The sequence below is a fragment of the Gouania willdenowi genome, chromosome 13, assembly GCF_900634775.1.
Source record: "Gouania willdenowi chromosome 13, fGouWil2.1, whole genome shotgun sequence".
Taxonomy (NCBI): Eukaryota; Metazoa; Chordata; class Actinopteri; order Blenniiformes; family Gobiesocidae; genus Gouania; species Gouania willdenowi.
In genome coordinates, this window is record NC_041056.1 from 23065486 (window position 1) to 23090355 (window position 24870).

Genomic DNA, 24870 nt, shown 5'->3' on the forward strand with positions numbered 1-24870 from the left:
TGGGTAAGATATCATTTCAACGAATAATTGAAAAACATTTTAAATGCAGAAAAGGCGAACCATTTTTGACAGCTTTATAACAATGTTTTGCCTTTGAATTACACATGAATGTAAATTGGGAACATATGTTATAGTGATTTCCACATGATTATTCTCTTTTTTATCCATTTTTAATCAGCTCTCTTGTCTGTCCTATTTATCACAATCATTATTTGTGTACTTATTAATGTTTAACTAAACGTGTGCGTGCGTTTTTTGTTTTTTTTTGTTTTTTTTTTGTGTTCGCGATGTGCGTGTGCGGTTATGACTGCAGCGATAATAGCAGTGGGTGGTGAAGGGTCAGCGCGCTGGAAAAGGCTATCCACGCCTTCCTCATCCTTATCCCACTGTGTCCTCTCACTGCACACAGACTAAAACTCATCGCAGAAAAGGTAAGAAACACGTGGGGTGGTGGTGGTGGGGTTCCTCGAAACTTCTGTTGCTTCATTTTTGCGCATCTATTTAAATGAGGCGCATTTGTGCGCGTCTCGGAGCAGCCATGCGCAACAGAGACGCTCCTGTTTGTTGAGGCAGCTTTACTTTGAAAAGCTGCATCAACAAAACAATTCCGACTGCGCGCGCTTCTGCTCTCTTGTTGTATCTTCATATTTGCCTCATTTAGTGATGGCAAATATCAGAGGATTAAAGTCGATTGAGTGGTGCAAATGCAGCGCTCTCTCTCTCTCTCTCTCTCTCTCTCTCTCACACACACACACACACACACACACGCACACATACACGCTCTCTCTCTCTCTCTCTCTCTCTCTCTCTGTCATTCTCACTTACTTAAATAACACAAACAGTAAAAACAGAACTGGGTTTACTTTACAGTGGCCCAAACATAGACTGCAGTGGCTGCTGTCATAGTGCTTTGCTAAATGTTAATACTTTATCTAAACTTGCAGCAAAAGTGTGCTGTGGTCATACAGTCTGGGCCTTTTACACAGTAATTCATTAAAACTGTCTCTGTTACAGCCAACACTGCCCTGTCAAAATAACATACACGTTGTATTATGCTCATAAAACACGGCTACTCTGTTCACATTCGCAACAATAGGACATCAGTGCACTGTAATCTACTAATAAGCACGCCTCTATCATTCTTAAACGTGCATTAGTCAAGCAGCAACTTTCTACTTGAAAACAGACTATCTTTTTTTTTTTAATTTATTTATTTATTTATTTTGTAACAAGTTTATGAAGTCATTTAATTCTGGTCCACATACTCTGATTTTGATTACACTTTGATCACACTTTTTCGAAAGTAACAATTTAGTCCAGTCATTCAACTTTAACAAAATATTTAACTTCAATCAGCATGTATTGGTATGTCTCTGCTGAACTAAGCTTATTATTATAAATGTGAAAGGAAGGTTGTTTTTGATGGAAAGGATCATCTATGCATGATGATTTCTCTGGAGGAGAGGTGTGGTGTTTTGTTTGTTTCTTAAAAAACATTCTGAATTTTGAATCTTTCTTTTCAGTCATCTTTTTCTCTTCACAGGGTTTTTGATGGCAGCCCACTGCAGGAGTGCCCTATATCTTATTTTCCTTATTTTTTTAACTTCATCATGGGCTAATCAAGATGACCTTATCGTCAGTACTAAGCATGGGAAAGTTAAAGGGAAGTTAGTAAATGGAGATGTCCGAGCATTTCTTGGAATTCCATACGGAAAGCCACCACTTGGGAATTTGAGATTCAAACCTGCAGAACCAGTGGACGGATGGGAAGGTGTCAGGGATGCCACCAACTTTCCAAATTCCTGCTATCAATTACGTGACACACTACTGCCAGGTAAGTTTCATGCATTCACCAATGTGGGTTGGAAGTAGTAGTTGTCTCATTATCTTTTCATTTTGGTCACATTTGGTTCAAACAGTATAAAGCAAGCCTAGAATGCAATGCATTGTTAAGTGTCCAACACCCTTGAAGAATAACCCTATTTCAGGCCACATTTGCTTAATGTACCTGAAAAAGGCCCCAAAGCAGGATGTCAAGGGTGTTAGCACCACTGTCTCCTTTGAGCATAATTCATTGATTTATGCAAACCAGGAAGTCCTGCCTTTGTTTTGAGCTGTTTCTCAGTCGTGAGTGATTACTTGGTAAAAGTCCTGCTGGCACAAGTGTTTACTTTAATGCACATAATAATAATAATAAAAGTCATTAGTGGATTTTTTTTTTTCCCCCACCCTTTTTCATTTCCATTGCTTGATTGTGAAGGTTTACTGTGGTAACTTGCTGAAAAACAGTAATAATACAAACCAAGCAGAACAATAGTAGTGTAAATGTTGACCCTTTCTGTACTTTCAGCTCTCACACTTTTCAATGTTTAATCAAATTATCGCTTGCTAAGTGTTTTCATTAGGAATTAGCAGGGCAGGCGCTGGATAAAAAGGAACTAGGCTATATACTGGAAAAAGTGACATTCCTGCTCAGCTGTATAGTTTAGTGCTGTTACAGCAGCAGAAGTACATTTGAAACAAGCAAACAAAGTTTTTTTTTTGGTTTTTTTGTGTGTGAACACTATCATGTCAGATTGGTTATTCATAGTCATTGTAGCTCAGCCTTGCCTTCCAAACGATATCAAATAGATTAAAGTAGTGTGAACGGCAGGAGGTCAGCTGACTTCAAACCAATGAGTAATTTACAGAAATGTGTTGCAAAATATGCAGTGATGATCCCACATTGAATGAAACAAAGAAAAAAAAGGTTCATTTTATATAGCTAATTAAAAAATTCAGTCAACAGCTGATAAGCATGTACACAGCAGAGCTGCTGGATAAACAATGTCCCATTATTCACACATCCCTCTATTTGGCTTCTCTTGTGTGATGTTCATGGATAACATATTTATTAATAATAATAATAATAATAATAATAATAATAATAATAATAATAATAATAATAATAATAATAATAATAATAATAATAATAATAATAATAATAATAATAATAATAATAATGCATTTGATTTTATTTAGCGCTTTATCTTAGACATTCAAAGTGCTTTACAGAATTAGGCATTATTCTTTCACTCCACACTCAGTGTTGTGCTAGTTACTGAAAAAAAGTAACTGGTTGCCGTTATTGGTTACTTCATTCACAAGGTAACTCAGTTACTATTTTGAATACTTACACCAAAAAGTACTTGAAAAAGTAACTTTTGAGTTTCTTAGAATTAAAAGATGTATTGCGTTGTATTGTCTATTGTAGCCACAGCTGCCCTGGGGCAGACTGACTGAAGAGAGGCTGCCATAGTGCGCCATCGGCCCCTCTGACCACCACTAACACTCACTCACACACTACATCAATACTAGGCAATGTGGGTGAAGTGTCTTGCCCAAGGACACAATGACAGATGCCACTGGCGTGACCACTGTGGTACCCACTGTGGTACCTGGAATTCTCAGTGGTCTCCCATCCAACTACTAACCAGGCCCAGACCTGCTTAGCTTCTGAGATATTGCATAGTATACGTTAGGGCTAAGCAATGTATTGAGATTAAACATATATCAAGTTATCTATTTTGGCGAGAACAAATAATGACAATATCGCCTATATCAGTGTATATTTTTATAGCTAATTTTGTATTGAAACACTCGGTTTAAGAGTTGCTGCTTTCACTACTTCTCAGAACAGCATAGAAAGCTCAGTTAGATAGATTCCTGAGTGCATCCTAACTCAGACCTTCCCCTAAACAAGCCACACTACAGTCTGCCCCAGGGCAGCTGTGGCTACAATAGTAGCTTACCACCACTAAGTGTGGCGTGAAAGAATAATCCCTTAATTCTGTAAAGCGACTTTGAGTTACCAAAAAGCACTATATAAAATGTATGTATTATTATTATTATTATTATTATTATTGTTATTGTTATTGTTATTGTTATTGTTATTATTATTATTATTATTATTATTATTATTATTATTATTATTATTATTATTATTATTATTAACTCACTCACGCGTTATTAGAGAAAATGCCAAAAGTATAACATATTGTGCTGCTGTTTGTAAATAAATGTGCGTGTGACATTTTACATCAGCAAAATTAACCCAGAATTTTCTTTCTGGTAAGATTTTATTTAAATTAAAATACATCAAGAGTTATATTGTGTATTGCCATTTTGAGAAAAAATATTGATATATGAGTGTTGGTTCATATCGCCCAGCCCTAGTATATGTTAAATAATGAGATACAACTCAGACATAATTTCCTAGGGTCGTCCCAATCTAATATCGGTCGAGAATCGGATTATATCAGCCTGCATCTAAAATATCTGATTCAATCACAATAGAAGAAGTCCATTCCAAACTGCTTGATCACTTGATAAAGGCTTTGTATAACATTCTACGCTAGAAAATAAGTATTAAAAGTATGTTTGATTTGCGCTGGTATAGCATCGAATCAATATTGGTATCAGTCAAAACATAAAGTGGAAATATCGGTATCTAATCGGAAGTAAGAAAGTACAGTTTACATCTGTATACACAGCATTGCTGTGTATGTTTACCAGTAAAGCCCAAAGTTAATAAATAGCTTTCAAAAACAAGACATAATTAGCGGCAGAAACAAATACAGCTTCTGACTCTACTCTTCTCACAACTTGTGTTAGATGACCTTAGATGAGCTTAATGACAGACTTGATGGTCCAAGAGACCCGAGAGGGGCCAAGACTGTACTAGGCCAGTGGTATGGCCGAGTACATTCTATATACACACACACGCACGCACGCGTGCACGCACACACAAACGTACACACACGTACACGAGAGAAGTATATTTGCACATTTATTTCTGTTTATAAATTAACAGTCGTACAAAGATCCAACCTTATAATACACATGCGTGAACTTTTTTTAAATGTCACTCTTCTTGGTTTAAACCCACATAGCTATTTATATACTCTACCACCTGTCAGAGCTCATTTGTAGCCACGCATGGTCAATGCCATGCATATGTAAAATGCCTGAATATGATCTCGATACAGTCATAACACCACAGATACATCTGCACCCCAGGGTATTGGGTTTCAAAGTTGTGTTGTGTGCTATTTACGCTTTGAATCAAGTAGTATTTATGAGCAAACAAACGGTATACTATGGCTTTCTTTTTTTGACGAAATACAAATTTTATTTTATGTATGTACAGTATTTGTTTATTTGACAGGGACAATAGACAATAATGAACATTTCTGTAATGTAAAGAGCTACTTTTCAACTGTTGTCCCTGGGCAAGGTGTATAATGTCAATATTAATACAAAATTCATGCATATGGCATAATATAAAGTTATGGTTTTATACAGATAATATAGCATAATTTCACAGTTCAAGGCAATGATATTTATATGTTAGTCCTGTGCCATGGATGAGGAAAAAGACATAAGGCATTGGTGCATGGGTAGGTCATGTAGCTCAAAACAGAGAGGATGTGACTAAAAGGAGATGAATACAATTGCATTCATGTATACAATGAGATTGTATGCATGGAGATTAATTAAATGGCATACAATGACAATGCTATTTTGAATATAAATACAGATAAAATTAAAAACATGCTTATTTTTATATAAACATTGTACAAAGCAATTTAACCCAAAAGAGCCAAATTCTTTCGAGATATATACATGTATATAGCTCTGATTGTTAACATATCAAAACTCTAAAAAAAAATCAGTATAATGCAATAATAAAAAAATATGTGAACACGTGATTAATATATTATAGACCTCAAATAAAAATAAAAAAAAATAAAAAATAAAAAAACAACATTAAAAGTGGTTATTCAAATCCATTGTCTGCAGTCTGGTAAAGTTTGGCTTTGTTTTTTAAACTAAAATTAGTGGAAGCATGCTTGTATTGCAACTTCTACCATGACTCAACTGAAATATCATCCATATCCCTGTGCAACACTCCTACCGCTAGCCAGACATTTGATTGTCCACTGCATTTACACAACACAGTTGTATGATGCCAGTGGTTTTAACTGTTTATAGTTGGTTTGAACAAAGTACATGTATTTCTAAGAATATTGTAAATTGAATAATTCTAACTAATACTTTCCAGGGTTTAAAGGTGTAGAGATGTGGAACCCAAACACCCCTATCAGTGAGGATTGTCTGTACCTTAATGTCTGGTCACCCCACGTCAACAAAACCCAGAAACAGCCTCCACCACTGGCTCCCGTCCTTGTTTGGATATATGGAGGAGGGTTGACGCAAGGAACGTCATCACTGGATATTTACGATGGCCGCTTTCTCAGTAAATCTGAAGGTGTCGTCGTTGTTTCTATGAATTACAGGTAAGATGTTTAAGAACGTGTTATTAGAACAACAAAAATACACATTTTTGCAAAGGGGTGAAAACAGTTCAATCACATCACAAAAAAAACATATGTCAACTCAACAATAATGATAATTTCATAAAGAGCAATTCATTATAGACTAACTTTGTTGGATTTCATTTTTTTGAAGAGACGGCCTCGAACAAGGCTAAACAAATAAACCCCAAACAAGACCATGTACATCAGTGGTACCCAAAATCATGTCTGGGAGGCTACAATCTTGGAGTTTTTGATGTCTATTCTCTCGAACTCATATGATTAAAATAGGAGACTCATTTTCAACCCTATTGTAGACCTGCATGACCACACAATCATGAAACATTGGTGTGAAGAAAGGGCAGAAATTAAATCTTGTGGAAGGTGGTTCTTTGTAGATCCCTTTCCAAGTGTCTGGGCCCCCATAAATCATATACAGTCTGCTACTGTCTATTAGGCTTTAGTCTAATCTCTTATTAAAGTTAATCATCCTATCATGAGCAAATCTCTATCCGCGGCTCTGCCAGGACTCAGCTTTTTGCATTTTCATTGTCCATGTATAGCCAAAAACGGCTCTGTCCTTTTTCACCAGATTTGGACACCACAGCACAGGAAGTCTGGTTGAGCCTAAAGTGGCCCATTTAAAAGTCCTAAGATGTAGACATTTGGAGCTTTGCATTACATTTAAGGCAGGGCAAATGTATTGTTTTGCACATTTCATACACAAGGCAATTCAATGCTTTCCATGATTCAAAGTATAAAATAAAACATTAAGCGGCTTCAATTTTGACATTTGACGATTTGAGACATCCCAATGGCAACAGTGTCAGCAGTGGCAGACCGTATATTTCACACCTGGACCTTCAGCAAGGTCCTACACTAGTCAACCCAGCGGACCAGATCCGGCCTGCTTGAGCCGTCTGGTCCGCACCAACCCTGACACTACTTTATTACATGGAAAAAACTGTGATAGATCGATTGTGTTCATTGTGTGACTGCAGTCTACCTCAGAGCTGTCAATGCTATCACTATGCTACTTCATGTGATGCGTTAAAAACAGCTGATCAGGCTGGGACCTCGCGCCGCCGGTGGAGGATGGTGTCCCGGGTGTGTATTATCAGGGACGAGAAGGGGGCATGCATGCTCTCGCGCAGCTGGAGCGCCGTTCTTCACGGGCAAAGCAGGGGCGAAGAGCTGACATGATTTGGTCAAAGAAGTTTATTTTGAAAGTCCATTTTTAGTAGGCATTCCAAAAAGGGTGCGTTCTGCCTCCTGTGGGCTCAATTCGGACTCTACCACCTTGAGAGGAATATTTTCTGGCTCGGGAGGACCAGACCTATCCATTGATACCAGGCACGGCCCAATCCCAGCTCTGAATGTGAAGTTATTGCGTGCTAGAAACAGGCAGCTGAAGTCGAGTCCACTCTATGATGTCATAATACAAAAAAAATCGAAGCTGATTCCACAGGCTGACGGTATCCAATCAAAACGTTCTGCGCCCGCTAGCTGGCTAGTGCTGGAGCTGGTGCTACAGCAGGTCAGGCGTACAATAGCCAACTCAAAAGCTGATTGGTTAACACCGGAGTTTAATTTCCATTCATGTAAGCTACAGGTGCCCACAGTGTTTATTCTGATACCCCGAGGGCAGATTTTAGACTCTGGCAACACATGATGGGTCAATATGATTGGATAAAAGCTTTAACATAAAGACCAGCCCTCCAAATCTCAAGCTGAGGCTGGAAGCAGTGCAACCAAGAGGAAAGTTATGAAATAAATAGTATAACTATGAGGAATAACTGAATACATATTTGTGGAAAAATAAATCAAAAATAAATTTATATTCTGATGATGTTTAGGCCAGCAGAGAAGGCCCACCACTGAGTCTCAGGGCTTGGTCCAAACTAGACAGTTTGACATAACGTTATTTCTTGATAATTTGGATGGGGTTGGCTATTCACTGCAAAATTAATGTATTAAAGCCACAGAATTTGTAAGTTTTATCAAGGATTGAGCTCTGCATCCAGGTAGCTATGAGTCATTTGAGTTTAATCATACAAAAAGAAAAAACATTCAAGTGTGTATTATTGCTTGTAATGAAACCACTTCTAACCCTAGCCTGTCTGTAAAGACAGTAACTGATTTGAATATTCTGTTTTTTAATGACAGACTGGGAGCAATAGGTTTTCTGTCTTTTCCAAACAATAAAAACATCAAAGGCAACGCCGGCTTGCTAGATCAGCAATTAGCCCTGAAATGGGTAGCTCATAATATCCCTGCATTCGGAGGTGATCCTTCAAAGGTACAATGAACCTTGCTTTGTCTTCTATATTTTTGATTTGTTATAAATAACCTATACAGTAGCTCTTGGGTTGTTATTCGCTGTTGTTCCCAGGTGACTCTGTTTGGAGAGAGTGCTGGCTCAGCATCTATAGGCTTCCACCTGCTCTCCCCGGGCAGCCAGCACCTCTTTCAAAGGGCTGTGATGCAGAGTGGTTCACCTAATGCACCCTGGGTCACAAACAGCCAGACTGTAGCGGAGGAAAGGTACTGGATTTGTGTGTCACTCAGAGTCAGTTGTTTATTTGCTATTTTAATGCTTGATCAATGTACTTTTCCAACTGCTAATCAGATTTGCGGCCAAAAACAACCTGCAGGTTTTGCTACTTTAATACTATGTTTTAGGTTTCAATCTAAAGTCTCTGCAGGTAGTAAATAGATTTATATTAGACACACCTCATATATTGATTTGCTTGTTTTCATTTCTCTTCTTATGCCTGAGGGGTCTTTTACCATTAAAACAAAAAATACAATGTAATTTTATTTTGAAGATTTAGCTGTTCCAGCTTTCTTTAGTTGAATTGTCAGTTTTTTTTTTTTTTTGTTTTTCTTTTGGCTTTTTTTTTAGATCATTAAAATTGGCAACTCTCCTGGGTTGTCCTACGTCTCCTCCTGCTCGTCTGGAAACTTGCATGCAGCTGGCAGATCCTAAAAAGATTGTAGAGGAGCAATACAATGTCTTCACAAAGCCCTCACTCCTTGGTTTTGCCTTTTTGCCTCAAGTTGACGGAGACTTCTTACCCGACCAAGTTGAAGTAAGTCTGGTCCTTTTGGTCAATAAGCCTTTTCACACTCTGGAACTGCACCTTTGCAACCTGGGGTGTCATAGGTCGAGAGGTATAAAAACATCAACAAGCTGGGATGGACTGTTGATATTTCCAAACATAACAGTGTTTGTAATTTTTGTCCAGAGATCTTTAATGTTTTAATAGTGTTTATATTATTCATATCACACATATTCGGACTCAAGGGGGGGACCATGGTTTTCCACCGATGCCACGTTCAGCCGATCCGAGCACTTTTAAAAATCGATGGGAGCAGCAGTATTAATGTAAGGGCAGTCCTCTCGCTTCCAAAAAGGTCAACCCTGGGGGAAACAAACACCGACTACCTGGGTCTGCAGAGCACTGTATTCGGACTCTACCTGAGAATGATGCCCATATCTGAGCACTTTTGTAAAACCGACGGGAGAAACAGTATCAAAAACCATTATTGCTTCAACACTCCTCTCCCAAGATTATAACTTATGATTGTTATGTATGTTCTGTATTTACCTTTATTAGTGAGGATGCAGGAGGCATCACTATTGTTATCTATTTTTTCTTCCATCATTGTTAACTCCTCCTACACTGTTTGTCCGATTTTGACATTTAAGCTATCAAAAAATTCAGAAAAATCCTTAGATTTATGCTTGTACTTTCATAATTTGTAACTTTTAAACTTTTTGACTTATTACAAATTTCCTTTCGCATTCATTTATGTTAGAAATTTCAGCTTTTTAAAATATTTAAACCGTTTTTAACTCAATTCAACTTTTTCAACCCATTTCAACCTTATTGCTATTGTTTATCTAATGCTAGTTTAATGTTAATGCTAGGTTAGTGTTAAAGCTAGGTTAAAGTTAATGATAGGTTATTTGTTAATGCTAGGGTAATGCTAATACTAGCTAATATTAGCTCGAATGCTAATTCGAGCTAATGCTTATGCAGTGCAACGCGGGCCAGCACCTGCATCCTCACTTGCATTTTTTTCAGGAAATGTAAATATTCAAGTTGTTGTTAGTTTCTTTTTTTGACTTGTGTAGTTGTTTTAACAACTGTAAAGTGTCTGAATTTTTTGAAAAGCGCTTATAAATAAAATGCATTATTATAAGTAGTAGTAGTAGCATTGATGGGACAAGCAAGATTTGAGTGTGAAAAGGATAGTATGAGTACTCACTTGAAAAAGATACATTTACGAGGTACACCATTCACTACCAGGTCCATGATTATTTTTATTAAGCTATTATTTTAATTAAATTTACAAATTTGAAGGAAGTGCACAAGGGTGATAAGTGAAACAGCACAGATCAGCTGATTAGTCACTGTTTGAAAAGCCAGGAAAAATCTGAATTTCCAGCTCATGTGCAGCATTAGCTTTCGCAGCTAACTCGGTCTTTCTACTTTGGAGACCGATACGTTAACGCAAAAAATCGTTCAAGGAATCAACGCTCCAACAAGAAAAATAATCGAAATCTCTGCCAGACTTGCTGCCTGCACCGTCAGCCATGGCGAGTTTATCCCTCTTGACCTTTGACCTCATGCTCAGGAACTGAACGAGAGCGAGATTTCCCAGAGAGGGAAAAGGCTAAATTGTCATTTAACCTGTGTCTGCCTTTAACGTTTACCAAAACACCAAACCAAATGTGTATATTTGCGTGTATGTGCATGTACATGGATGTGTGTGCCAGTTAGTAGTAGTAGTAGTAGTCAATATTTTGACTTAAAAAATCTATTTTTATATTTATCTATTTGTTTCAGTATCACCATTTATCTGCCCTTTTATTTACTTAAAAAAAAAAGAAAAACTGCTTTACAATATAAACGTCTCATTTTATTATTGTTTTTTTTAATATACCAATTAATTAAATGTGTAAGCCTCACAAAACTACTGTGTCTGTCTCTGCAGGTGTTACTAAATAATGGCAAACTCCCCAAGAAAGATTTATTGCTTGGCTTGAACAAAGATGAAGGAACCTACTTTCTTGCTTATGGAGTGCCTGATTTTAACTTAAATGACGAGCACTTGATAACCAGGAGTCAGTTCCTGAAAATGGTGGAACTTTTAACGTCCACTGACAGTGATGTCACAAGAAATGCAGTAATATATCAATACACTGACTGGGCAGATGAGACCAACAACATGAAAAACCGTGACTTACTGGCCAGTCTGGTTGGAGATCAGTCATTTAACTGTCCCTTACTGGAGTTTGCTTACAGGTAAAGATTTTTTTTTTTTTTCATTTGAAACCATTTGCTCATATTTTACTGAAGTTCTGTTCTCCCTCCTAACATGATGTTAAAATATTAAGGTTTTGCTTAAAGAGGGAGGAACTAAAATCCCCATGTAATTCCCCAAATTACACTTTAAGATGGATTCATGAATATATTCAATAATCCATGTAATGAAATCATAACAGCATAATTCTTACATATTTCAAATGTGTTCTTTTGTGTTTTGTGTTCATTTATGTATCTATGATTGGATGATAATTTCAGGTTAGTTTAGTGGCTAAAAAACAGATTCCAAAAACAAAACAAAACCAGATAATATGATAATATTATAGCTAATAATAGGTAGGACTTAACAAGCATAAGCTTCTTTCTTTCCCTTGTTAAATGAACCAAATGTATTATATTCATTCGAAATAAATAAATAAAATATATATATATATATATATATATATTTTTTTTTAATATTATTCAAATAAATGTCCATTTACTTATGCATTTTTTTTATTTAGCGTAATTTATTCTCCCCAATTGCTCAAACTGAACTCTGTTATGTATCATGTTTAACCACTGATCTAGCCTAAGTACCATGAAGTACAGACATTTTTTTCATAATAAAAATACACTTTTTAAAGTTTTTGTTGATCACTTTTTTAGGTACTCCCAAAACGGGGGTAAAACATTCCTCTATCATTTTGATCACCGCTCATCTGTCAACCCTTGGCCGGAGTGGATGGGTGTTATGCACGGCGATGAGATCGAATTTGTCTTTGGTATGCCTTTGAACGCATCCTTAGGATACACAAAGAATGAAGTGAACATGAGCAGGAAGTTCATGAAGCACTGGGCCAATTTCGCTCGGACAGGGTATGCATATGCTATGGTTATTCAGTCCATCGCTCTGCGACATGACGTGGTCTAAGCTCCCTTGTTTTCATACTCTTATTGCAGCAATCCAGAAATCGATGGAGCAAAGTGGGCTTTGTTCACCCATGAGCAGCAGGAGTATGTCACTCTGAATTACAACTATCCACAGCTGAAGAGGATGATGAGACCTAAAGAGTGTCACTTGTGGAACCAACTCGTTCCACAAATACGGAATATCTCAGGTCAGACACACCGAAACGCAACCATGGTACACCCATTATGAACACTAAAACAAATCCATTCACCAAGTCTGTGTCCAAACACAACAAGGCCACAAACCCACTTGCACAAACAGTATCACGTCGCATTTGAAGGAGAAATTGAATTGTTCTGCTAGGTTGTGTGTTGCCTTGTTAAATCAGTTCTATCCTGGCTTGCTCCCTGCCTTCTTCATCACTGTTACGGAGGTCTGTGTGGGAGGAAAGGAGGGTCAGTCATCACTTTACAGAACACTGAGCAGACACACAGTGTGACTATTACACCCCCACAATGACCTTTGCTACCATGACACTAGAGTAAAGTTTTTTTGTCCTGAATTGTTCTTTTCCCCGTAATTATTTATTACAAAGGTATAATGCTGCTAAAATGAAACACGTATATACAGGCAAGAGTGAGATTGTTGTAACTTGACTGAGATTTTATCCTGTTCACAGGTCAGCTGCTGTCGTGTGTTAATGGAGGTGGAACTATTTCCTGCTGCAGTTACATATTCTTCCTCATTTTACTGGCTTTAATTTCAATATTTGAATAAGTGAAATATGTATCTGAGATGCTTACATATGAATTATAAAACTGTAAAGATACCATCACACTGTACTGTGAAGGCCTTATTTGAAATTAGATATAAATGCTAAAATTATTAAAGGAACTACAGTGATTTAGTGTTTTATATTTTGTGGGCGTTATGACATGACAATCATTTCATACTGATTGAGAAATGGTGGCAAACCTCACATTTTGAGGTCAATTATAGTTACAAGACATTTGAAAGGTTCATAATCCCAATACACACATACAGTATGTTTTGCTTGGGGGTTCTTTTTTTTATAGCATACATAAGAAGATGTCTGTTGAGTTATCAGTGTTTCCATTTAGTGAATGAAACTTAATGAAAAACAAATAAAAATCATCACTCAACCCTTATTTTCTCAAAAGCTTGTGATCAATTTTATAACAATAAATGATGAGGACAAACATTAGCTTAAATAAATGTGAAGGAAGATACATTACATAATACATAAATAGATACATAAATATAAAACTTAAATGTACAGATAGTGTTTAGATTTAATACTTTTTTTCCAGTTCATTGTTTTTGTTCTTTTCAATGATTTACCTCAAATAAATATTTAAATCTCTAACAGACTCAAGAAGTCCAAATGTTTTGCTTTACAAAAATTCAACACAATTGAATACATTATTTTTCAACTTATAAATTAACATTAATCAGTTAATTTTCAAATATATACACTATAAGAAACATTAATTATATTTGCCATATTTACCAAAAGAAAAAACTTGACACTTTAATTAACAAGACATATACATTTGAATACTATCACTAAAGTATTATTTACTACCTCTGGCACTGTTGTTACTGTTTACAGCTGTGTCTTGGTTGTTTTAGAGACCTGCTGAATTACAATGAACTAGTTTTGCTCATTTTTTTATTTGTTTTTAAGTTGCAAACACAGATTTACTGAAGACAGTGATGTGATTTGAAAAGATAGAGGTAAGCAGGTCTGTGAGCCTGAAAACGGAGAGAGCATAGAGTGGAAAATACTTTAATATCCTCTCAGAGACACTGTCCACACCCTGTAACATCCACTACAACAACGCAACTTAAACATAAACACATGTTTACAGAAATTAGTCACAGTTTTGAGGGGCCTTTTCCATCACAGTGAATGCTGAGCATTTATACTTGGGTGTGGGGCAATAGTTCATATTTAAAATGGTTACAGAAGACAGTGACAGACATGTGAGTCGCCTGAGAAAGCAGGTGTCATGCACAGAGACTGTACAGCATTTGGCAAAGACGTTGGAATGTAAACTCTGGCAGAGATTCAATAGTTTCCAAACCACATTATTCTCTGTTCACTGTGGCTCATTTATTATGTATGAAGACAATGACAGAATAGTGGATGTAAAGAGATGTATGGGGAGAAAAAAATATGTAAACAAGGTGTTGGAAGTTATATCAAATTAAACATTTATATCTATTTCTGTGAGAAAACGTACTTAGTCACTGGTAAAAAGTGGCACGTGTATTATGACGGCTGATCATATCTGTGGCGATCCTAGGACTAAGGAAAGATCCCTCAAAGTAATACAGTATGAACCTAGCTTTACTACATATATATGTTCATTCAAAAGCTGTCGAAAAAATAATTCATAGTCACAGCTTTTCTCCAATGGTCAGCCATATTTTTCATTTTCATTTATTTTTATTCTGTCATGGTAAAAATCTGACTTTTTTCACAAGAAATTACATTCCATGTCTAAAAAGGAGCAGGGAGAAGAAGAAAAATATGATATTGCCTTGCCCTTACTCAATCCGACATATTACATAATTGTTCTGCCAAGTTTACACTAACCGAGATAATGACATTATAGCATTATTAAAAAAATAACAATAATTATGAAATAAATACTACATTAACAATTTAGGGATTTACACGCCTACTCTCAACACCAAAATAGGAATTGTTATATATAATATCATTTCTATATAATCTCAGATTGCCATTTACTGTGCTTTTTGATGCTATTGCCCATGTGCTCCAAAGATTGTTGTTCAGGGAATAGTGGTCTTTTGAACCAGTGTAACCACATGACTTTTTACATGTACCATTTGATACCAACAAGGTATTTTCACCCAAAATAATTGTTGCCTTTTTATCTAAGTCTAGAGGGAAAAGTCTGCATAGCAACCACACCATGTTCACAAAACGCTTTAAATGCTTTTCTAATAATATGTGGTAGGGAAATGTGGGTTGCTTAGTATAAAATAGGAAAGGCCCTGCAAGACACTATTGGAATGGTTTGTTATAAAAAGAAGTGTATTTTATGGAAGTAGAGACACTTTTTCAAAAAAAAAACAACTAATAAATACATTTACAGAAAGTACTGATGCTGTCAAAGTTCAGATATACCACCTAGGAATTTCACATTTTTATTAGTATCTTTAGAACTAACATCAATCCATCATTTGAATATCTAAGTTACAAGTTAGGTTAGAGGTAGGGTCTAGTTTTATTTTTAGGCTGCTTCTCTCTCTGACCGTCACGCTGTAGGGTCCTGCAGGTTTTTATTAGAATATCTATTTCTCCCAGCTACCCCTGAAATCATAAAATAATGATAAGCTTTTTAAATAACCTCGAACATTTTTGTGACGCTTTCGATGTAATGTATTAATATATGATAATATTTTTTTCCTCCAGAGTTAAATAGATGGCTTTATGACTATTACTCTGCTTGAACCGCAGAATGGTAATTTCAGTCAAAGTATTTTACCACTGTTTTGTTTTTTGTTTTTTCTGCAATTTATTGATTTGTCAGTTTCTCTACCAATACTGATATTATTAAAACTTTATGCTTTGATGATATTTTGCTTTACTGGATGAAGTAATGAGATGAGTGAAATACTGATAGAAAAGGGGAACAAAAAAAGGGTGGGGGTCTTCTTGAAATCTAATCATGGAGTAATCAGATTCATATTGATCTTCATTTACATTCACAAGAATTGTAGCAGATAACCTATATACTCATTTGTTTGCAGTCATGGAAGCGCTGACTTTGGCTAAATTGTGGTCTTTTGTGGATGAATGTAGAATGTCCAGTCCTCTATGTGGGAACATACACATCTAAAAAACACATGGACTGTGCATATGCAAAACTACTTCTCCAGAAGTTTCAAATAGATTCTCATTATTAACCATTATGTGGTCCTCATATTCTCTATAAGACCTGACTTCAATAAACTCCTGAAGAGCAACACAACTTTTGGCTGACATTTGTCCAAACTAGAAATTAAAAAATGCCTTGATTATGGGTAAGGCTTTTGGAGCAGTTAAGACACTAAAATATTCAAAAAAACATATTATGCTATGCTAACGACCCACTCAATACTCACTACACCTCTATATTCGCAATTCTCTCCATCCAACATAATCGCCACAGATTAGGGAGTCAACAGGTGCTAGATTTAATAGGAGGGGCGGGGCTAACAGTAGTTGTTTGTAATACAAGAAGCCACCAAAACGTCACAAACAACCAGTCTCAATCAAGAGCAAAATGTGATTGTAATCACTGAATTTTCACCCATAGGCCTACAGGGCAGTTACTCTTAAAAACTGCAATACTTTGTCAAAAAAAAGAGAACACTGGATGCCTCTATACTGGCTATCTATAGACCGATCAGCAACCTTCCTTTCATGACCAAGATCAGTGAGAAGTTGGTCTTCAACCAAGAGTCAATTCTTAACGTTCAACAAAATATTTGATACATTTCAGTCAGGCTTTCGTTCTTTCATTTTGTTTTCTGCACAGATTGCAAACGTGGGTTGGACTAAATGGAAAACTAAATGCAATGGTTTAAGTCATACTTGGAAGAGTGAAGTAATGTTGTAAGTACGGAACAATGACCTGTGGGATTCTTCAGGGCTCTGTTCTTGGACCCCTTCTTTAAATGTTTTCACTGCTGATTTTGGTGCTGATTTTAAGCTGTTGAATGTTTTCTGTTGCACTTTTTGATCATGTAAAGCTCATTGAATTGCCTTGTGTATGAAATGCACTTTAAAAATATATTTGCCTTACCTTGCCTTTGACTAAAATGATGAGTTTTTTGGGGGTTTACTTACTTTGTAAAATAAAGCTGCTTAATAGAATTTTAAACACCAAACCTACTTGTCTCTAGAAAATATGTGATTTGCCTCAACTTGTGTGAATATCTGAGGTGTCCCTCTTTACATGACAGAAAGACTGCATTTACTCAGGAGATACTATTTGTGACAATCCATCTCAGGTTGATCATAAAAGTCAATGTATGACTGGAAAATTGAGAATTATTATTATTATTATTATTATTATTCCCCTGAGCTTGCATGAGTGTTCTCTGAGGCGGGGAAGGGGAGGCACTTTGGACGTCCTCTGGACTTCACCAGAGAACGCTGTATAAGAGTCTGACCTTGGCTGTCAGTTGAGACAGAGACGTCCATCATTCAAATGAGATGGGTGATTAGACTAATGACAAATCTAGGCAGCTAAGGAGAAACAGAGAAAGGGTAAGGGAGGGACAAAAAGACATGTTGTTAGGGAATAAAGAGGTAAAGAGGGAGGGAGTTTATGCTTCCATGACAGAAACATTTAAATTGGGTAAAGATAAATAATAAGAGGAGAACAGTGATAGATTTGCTGGGATATACTACTAAAAAGGTATTTAGTTCTTGGTCACTGCGGCTCGGGTGGTAGATGGGTCATCTTTCATCAAGATGTTGGTGGTTCGAATCCAAGGCATGTTTGCATTGCATTGAAGCTCTGACATCATTTAAAATTTGAGTGTGAATGTTTAAATTTGGCGGATATGGTAAATCACTTTGGGACTAGTTTAGTTGTAATTAAAGCACTACAAAAATTAAGCCAATTTGATTTCACTAGAGCAGGGGTGCAAAATACGTTGATCGCTATCGACCAGTCGATCGCAGAAGCATTTTGTGTCGATCGCGCACGTGGGCCGCAAGACTTCATAAATGAATGAGAATGGCACAGTCACATATACTAAAAATGAAACCTAACAATTCCGTTTTTGCCCTAAGTTTAAGGGGGCGTTAGTGCACCCATCTGTTCATTTACAACCTAATAATAAGTAGAAGAAGAACCTCCTCCCTCTCACACTGACTTTTTGTATTTTGTAAACATAATTTAAATAAACTCAGTTTATAAGTTTTACTGTTTCAATATTGTTTTTGTATTGTAATAAAAATAAGTAGAACAAATTGCCAGCAGAGCTCTTTAAAACATTTTTTTAATCCAAGTTAAAGGCACTCTTTCCTCCACTGCGTATGACTGAGAAGGATATTTTTAACATTTTTACGACTGATTTTAAATGTTTTTACTGCTGATTTCACGTTTTTATTTATTTTAAAACTGTTGAATGTTTTCTGATGCAATTTTTAATGATGTAAAGCACATTGAATTGCCTTGTGTATGAAACATGCCATACAAAAAAAAAAAAAAAAATATATATATATATATATATATATATATATATATATATATATATATATGCATGTAAATTGCTACATTCTGATGATTGTTGGAAGATTTGTATTAAAATTGCAAAACCTTCTCCTGGCTTTAACCTCTAAATAATTTGCACTTGTAAGTGGTGGACTCACTCGAGGGGGGTAAATGCATGAGCCCATAAGTTCATAATGTCATCAGAGGAATTTATGCTGCCTGCCTTAACACACCCTTCATATGAAAAAGTGAAGCGATGCTGTTTGGTATAGCCTGGCTTTGTGTAAGCTTTGTGGTATAGACTCCCATCAGTGACATTAGGGATACTCAGTAAACTCTGGCCTAATCCCTTCACTCGATGGCTCACACTATGTTAAAGGATTATACATATGACAAACACAAACACATGATTTTAAACAATGAATGTTTTTTCTGCACATTATAGAAATCTTGAGATTAAAATATATACCAGTTGAATGACAGCATGTTAATATGCACTAAAACACAAATAGCTTTGAGCTAGAATAGAAAATTGAAGAATAAAAATGATCACCATAAATAAAAAACGTCATCGTATCACTGTCCTGGTAGATTTATCACATATATTAAAGTGCTAGAAAGCTCCAAAGTGACTGTAGAAAAGTGCAATATCATTTGATGGTGTCATCGTAATAAAGGGATGAAACTATCATTTTTAAATCACAGTGAGGTTGAATTATCACCTCTGGGATTTAAATTATTAACATTTTCAGCACTTTCTCATCTATCGTGTTTTTTTATTATTTTTAATTCATTAATTTATTTATTTTTTGTATTTAATGATCTAATAAGTTCTTATATCATTTAAAGGTTTTTTCCTTTTTTATCTGATTTTGACTGTCAGTTATATGGGAAATAGCTGAAGCAATTGGTATTAGTTTTGTGTTCTGTGAAAGAAGTCAACTATTGCAATGTCTAGCAATCATTTTGACAGACCTCGTCATGAGCTTGCTTTTTTCTGATTGCATCATCATTTGTATTTTTTTTTTAAACATATATTAGTTACCCTATTTGGGGAATCTGTTCATCTGACATGTTTTGCATGACTACATTGTACAGTATGTGCTGATAGACCTAGATTTTAATATACCAAAATGTAATATGTGTATGACATTTACTGTTCACTTTAATGTCTTTATTAAATAAAAAGAGGTCACCTGCAAAAACATTTTTGAACCACCCAGGAAGATGAAAAGCTTGATCAAAGCTTTATTAAAGACTGCTTTTTGTTGGATATTCTCCCAGCCAACTGCTGACTGGCTAAGTGGAGTAAAGACAAGTGTTTTATGGACAGTTCTGGTAAAATTGATTTCACGCTGAGGGGTCTTTGAGTACATTTTGTGTTTATTTCCATGTTTATGGTCAGTTTGCTTGATTTGCTGTTTTCATCTCCTGTCTTGTGACTGGGGGTTTCCACTAGATACGTCTCCGCTGCGCCTTGGCACCGAACCAGTTTTCCTCCGCTGTCCACCATCCCGTAATCCCCACCGGTTGCGTTTTGAGTCCGTATTTTTTAGATTTTAAATTTTACATTAAAATGACTGAGTAACACTATACACCTATGTGCCTGTGTGCTTCCTTTTCCCCCTCACCCTTCTATATGACCTGGTATTTAGATAATAAACAAATAAATAAATACATGAATAATTAAATAATCATCTGAATTATAAGATAAAACCCACTCAGACATATGAAATATGCACTGTATATATATATTTATATTTATCCTATTTATCCTTTATTCTCTATCTATCCTTTATTTATCCCTCATCCTTTATATTTATCATTATTATTATTATTATTGTTGCTGGGTTGTTCTTTGTTGTTTTGTTTTTATTTCTTTTTGTTGTTTGTTTTGTGCACCAACCACCAAGTCAAATTCCTTGTACTGTCCTTAAAACTGTACATGGCCAATAAAACATTTCTGATTCTGATTCTGATTCTAAACAGAATCCAATTCATCTATCATTCTTGCATGTTTATTTATATCAAACTGTCATGAATTAAACTTTTTCAAATAAAAGAATAATAGAATACAGTTGCATCTTACATAGAAATCCAGATCTAAAAATGGCCCCTGCGTCTTACTGCACAACTGTATATTGGCATATTTCTCATTTCCAGAACTTGAAGACAAAGGTGAAACAGTGATTATACAACATTTTCTTTGAGAGACAATTGCTGTATCAGTAGGTTTGCATTAAACAAAAAGTTTCACTATTCCAGGTGTAGTCTCAAATGTCGCTGTGAGACTACAGCTAAAACTCACATAGTGTTCAGAATTGTGCCATAATTGCATATTTTCAATCAACTCCTCAGAAAAGTTCAACTTTTAAAGCTTAGTTGCTCTGTCAGCAAATGCATCAGCAGAACAGACAACTGGAATAACCCCCGTAGAGTGAATACATTCTGTTTCTTCTTTACCCATCATAAAAATCATCATACTGCTTTTGACATTTAGGAGAAGCTGGAAAAAAGTAATAAAGACGGTCACAGTCATATGAAAGGACTTCAATAATGTGGAAGATACAAGCGCCTATTTTCCTTATTTTAGAAGTATGGAATAGTTCTGCTGTGAAATCTACTCTTTTGGCTCTACTTTGGTATGACCTTGCTTTTGTTTTTTTTCGACAACAAGCCAAAAATTAGAGGAGGAAAACGTCTCAATATCGTTTTGCATCCAAGTCAATGACATTGTGTTTGTTCATGAAGAGAACATTTTGTAAGCGCAAGTATGTAATTCACTCTTGTTTTGGATGGTTGCTCAGCTCTTGGATACTTTGCAGTGATAGTGATTAATAACCCAAGCTTGACATTACACTGAAATTACAGGATGTGGAAGGTGTTCCTGTTTTCCATTTGTCCATGTAGGGGATGGAGGTGGTGGAGGCAAGTTTCAGATTTATTTACACCTTGGGGTATTACATATACATGTTACACGCATAACTTTAAAATATAGTTCAGTGATTTACTTCACCTTTGTTTTATAAGCACCTTTATGTGCCACAAACAGGTTTTAATAAAAGATGGATGAAAATGGAGGATCTTGGAGAGAAACGATGATTAAGTCAAAATACTCTTTACCACAAGCATATGGTGCTTTAGCTATAAACTTTTTGATTAATGATCCCCAATTTGGTTGACAGGATGGTTGGCAGTATGTTGTTCTCTTAAATCTTTTAGTAAAAATGACTTCTTCCATCCAAATTCTATACTTGTTTATCAAGAGTGGGACGGTACACTCCACGGTTCACAAAATCGATAGAATAATTTGAAAATTAAAAAAGTAAATACAATTATATATTTTTTTTTTTTTTATTGTTGTGGTTATGAATCATATTTATTAAATTCAAATGTATGAGCTTTTTGAGTTTTAAACTGAATATAAGAAAATAAATAGACAATAAAATAAGACTGTTCTTTTCCAGGCTGCTGTCCTGCATGTTTTAGGTTTCTCTGCTTTCCATGATATCTGCAGTGCTGAATGTTATAGCACAACCCTTGAAAACCCCTCAATAAATGGGGGATTGCCGACCCCTGATTGAAATGTACTGGTGACCCATTAAATGTGTAACTTGACATAAAACTGGAATAACCTACAGTGACAGTAGGTATAAACAAGGGTTCACTGTTGATTGATTATTTGATGAATTGGTTATTTTTACCCAATCGAATTGTTTATTTTCCAAATATTTATCATTTCTGATTGAGAGTTCATAATTGTTTGAAAGTTGAGTACAATAGGTTTCCTTTCCTTTGCTTACAATGATCTAACAGAGGCCTTGACGTGTTTTTTTGTTTTCATTTAAGCGTACTGATAACATGTTCCGCTTCTTCCTGCTCTACATGATCCATCACAGACCCTTTTGTTCACACAACTGTTTGATCACAGCTTCGAATGGTTGCATTAAGAAAGGAATTTTTAGATTCACAGACTATTGTAGCTGGCTTTACAGTATGGTATACACTTACATCATTACAAAGGAGGTAGCAGAGTTGACCTCTAAAACCATAAAACACGAGTCACTATAACCCTTGATCATTAGTGTAATTCACATCCTTATTAATGTTTTGATCCATTCACTCATAGTGATAAAAACCTTCATCTGTTTTAATGATGCTGATGAACCTTCAACTGACAACAAAAAAGATTCAATGAGTGTGTCCATATAAATTCTCCAAAAAGCTATAAAACAGGTACTGTAAAAGGAAACCCACTTATTCTGAGTGAAAACATGCAAACTCCATATAGTCTGTTTTATACTGAGTCCACAACTTCTCAAAAAGTGAGCAACTGGCTGTGGAACTTTTTTTTGAGTAACACACACATAACAGCATTTTGGATGCAATAGGGTGCTTATTTAACATAAACAGGTAGTCACTGTCTTGGCCGTGACCATGTCATACAAGATAGCTTTGTTTACAACCCTTAAGCTCAGCCAGGGCTTCGTTCGACCCCTCTCTTTTGTTCGGACATTCTCTTAACTACAGCGCCACATATGGCAACACCAAATACTGTCCCAACAATGTAGAAACTATTACAATGTAGTCTACAGTCCATTCAACGCTCTGAACTTTATCCATGGACGTAATTAAAGTTAATGTGCAAAAACTCTGTTTTTCTGTCACATTTGAATTATTTGTGTCAAACTGTGTCAAAATCACGCTCAAAATACTATTGTTTTCCTGTTGACTTCTTCTGATGCATCACTTAATTGCATTTTTTTAAACCCAACTAGGGTTTAGATAATCTATTTCTGTGCTTCCGTCTATCTGTTCCTTTGTTTCACCCTGTAACAGACTGCTTTCCACTGATAGCAGCAGATAATCACCGCTCTCAGATTGGACTCATCAGCGCTGAAAAAGAAACCAGCAGTGAAGTGCTATGTCAGAGGAAGCAGAGTAAATAACATTACTCGACAGCTGTGTTAGGTGTTCTAGACATCAGCAGATTGGGATTAAATTGGCTGCTTCTCCTTGTAAAGTCTACATGTCCTGCAGTGATCTTTGTGATTGCTTGTATCAATATCAGTCGTAGCTTAGGATAAGTGTGTGTGTGTGTGTGTGTGTGTGTGTGTGTGTGTGTGCCTTCTTAACAGGGTACACCTTGCTACTATATATATATTGTATTTGAGTCTATCTTAAATCTTTGTAGCCCTGGTTCAACAAGGTGTCTTTATTATTTCAACAGATATTGACTGCTGTGATAAAGCAGTTTACAGGTTAAAAACACAGTATTGTGAATGGGGCAGTTGGCTGTCTGAGTATTCTGTTCTCTTTTGACACAAATATTGCAAACTTTCATTCTATTACAAAATAAGCAGTGGTGTATTGGTGTCACTTATTGGTGTCAATCTCTACAGAACAACAAGAGTTTTTTTTTTTTTTTTTTTTTCTTGAATGAATGGAATTTCAATGTTTACCAACAGCAGTTAAAGTTTTCACGTCATGTCAATGAAATTTTTAGGATTGTGAGAAAAGTTCATTTATAAGTATGTTAAGTATAATAAGTATATAAAGTATTAATACGTTACCAACACAGTTTGTTGTTGGTTTATACAATAGATTTGGATGTTGCTTTATACGTGGTATAAACTCTCCAGTGTTTTCTGAAAAAAACGCAGTTTTCTTTGGCTCTGCCGAAACAAGAATTAATATGAATTTAATGGTATTTCCTGTTTTTGTTCAGTGATGTGTTTTTTTTAATTTATTTTCTAACCTGGAACAATGTGACGGACGGCACTCCATCCTGTAGTCCTTTCAAGTATTATGAGGTTATCAGTCTTTCAACACCACAGGAAGAATGAGGCTGACTGAGTAAACACACAGACTCCTTTAATCTCTCTCTCACACACACACACACACACACACACACACACACACACACACACACACACACACACACACACACACACACACACACACACACACACACACAATAATATGGGTTATAACTTATTGAGATTTTACGATTTATTGGG

The 24870-nt window shown here is 35.8% G+C and overlaps 1 protein-coding gene across 1 annotated transcript; it reads left to right on the forward strand.

The window, feature by feature from the left end:
- Nucleotides 1–297: 297 nt before the first annotated feature.
- On the forward strand, nt 298–13487 carry LOC114475058 (acetylcholinesterase-like). Its single transcript, XM_028465761.1, has 10 exons — nt 298–431; nt 1544–1834; nt 6104–6338; nt 8523–8655; nt 8749–8900; nt 9262–9448; nt 11361–11671; nt 12341–12550; nt 12635–12792; nt 13264–13487. Exons 2-10 carry the CDS (start codon nt 1552–1554, stop codon nt 13359–13361), a joined length of 1767 nt encoding a protein of 588 aa, XP_028321562.1. The 5' UTR covers nt 298–431; nt 1544–1551; the 3' UTR covers nt 13362–13487.
- The last annotated feature ends 11383 nt before the right edge of the window (nt 13488–24870 follow it).

Coding starts and splice junctions, on each gene's coding strand:
- LOC114475058 (XM_028465761.1), top strand. CDS start 1,552: ATGGCAGCCCACTGCAGGAGTGCCCTATATCTTATTTTCCTTATTTTT. Junction 6,339..8,522: donor GTTGTTTCTATGAATTACAG/GTAAGATGTTTA, acceptor TTTTAATGACAG/ACTGGGAGCAATAGGTTTTC. Junction 11,672..12,340: donor TTACTGGAGTTTGCTTACAG/GTAAAGATTTTT, acceptor TCACTTTTTTAG/GTACTCCCAAAACGGGGGTA.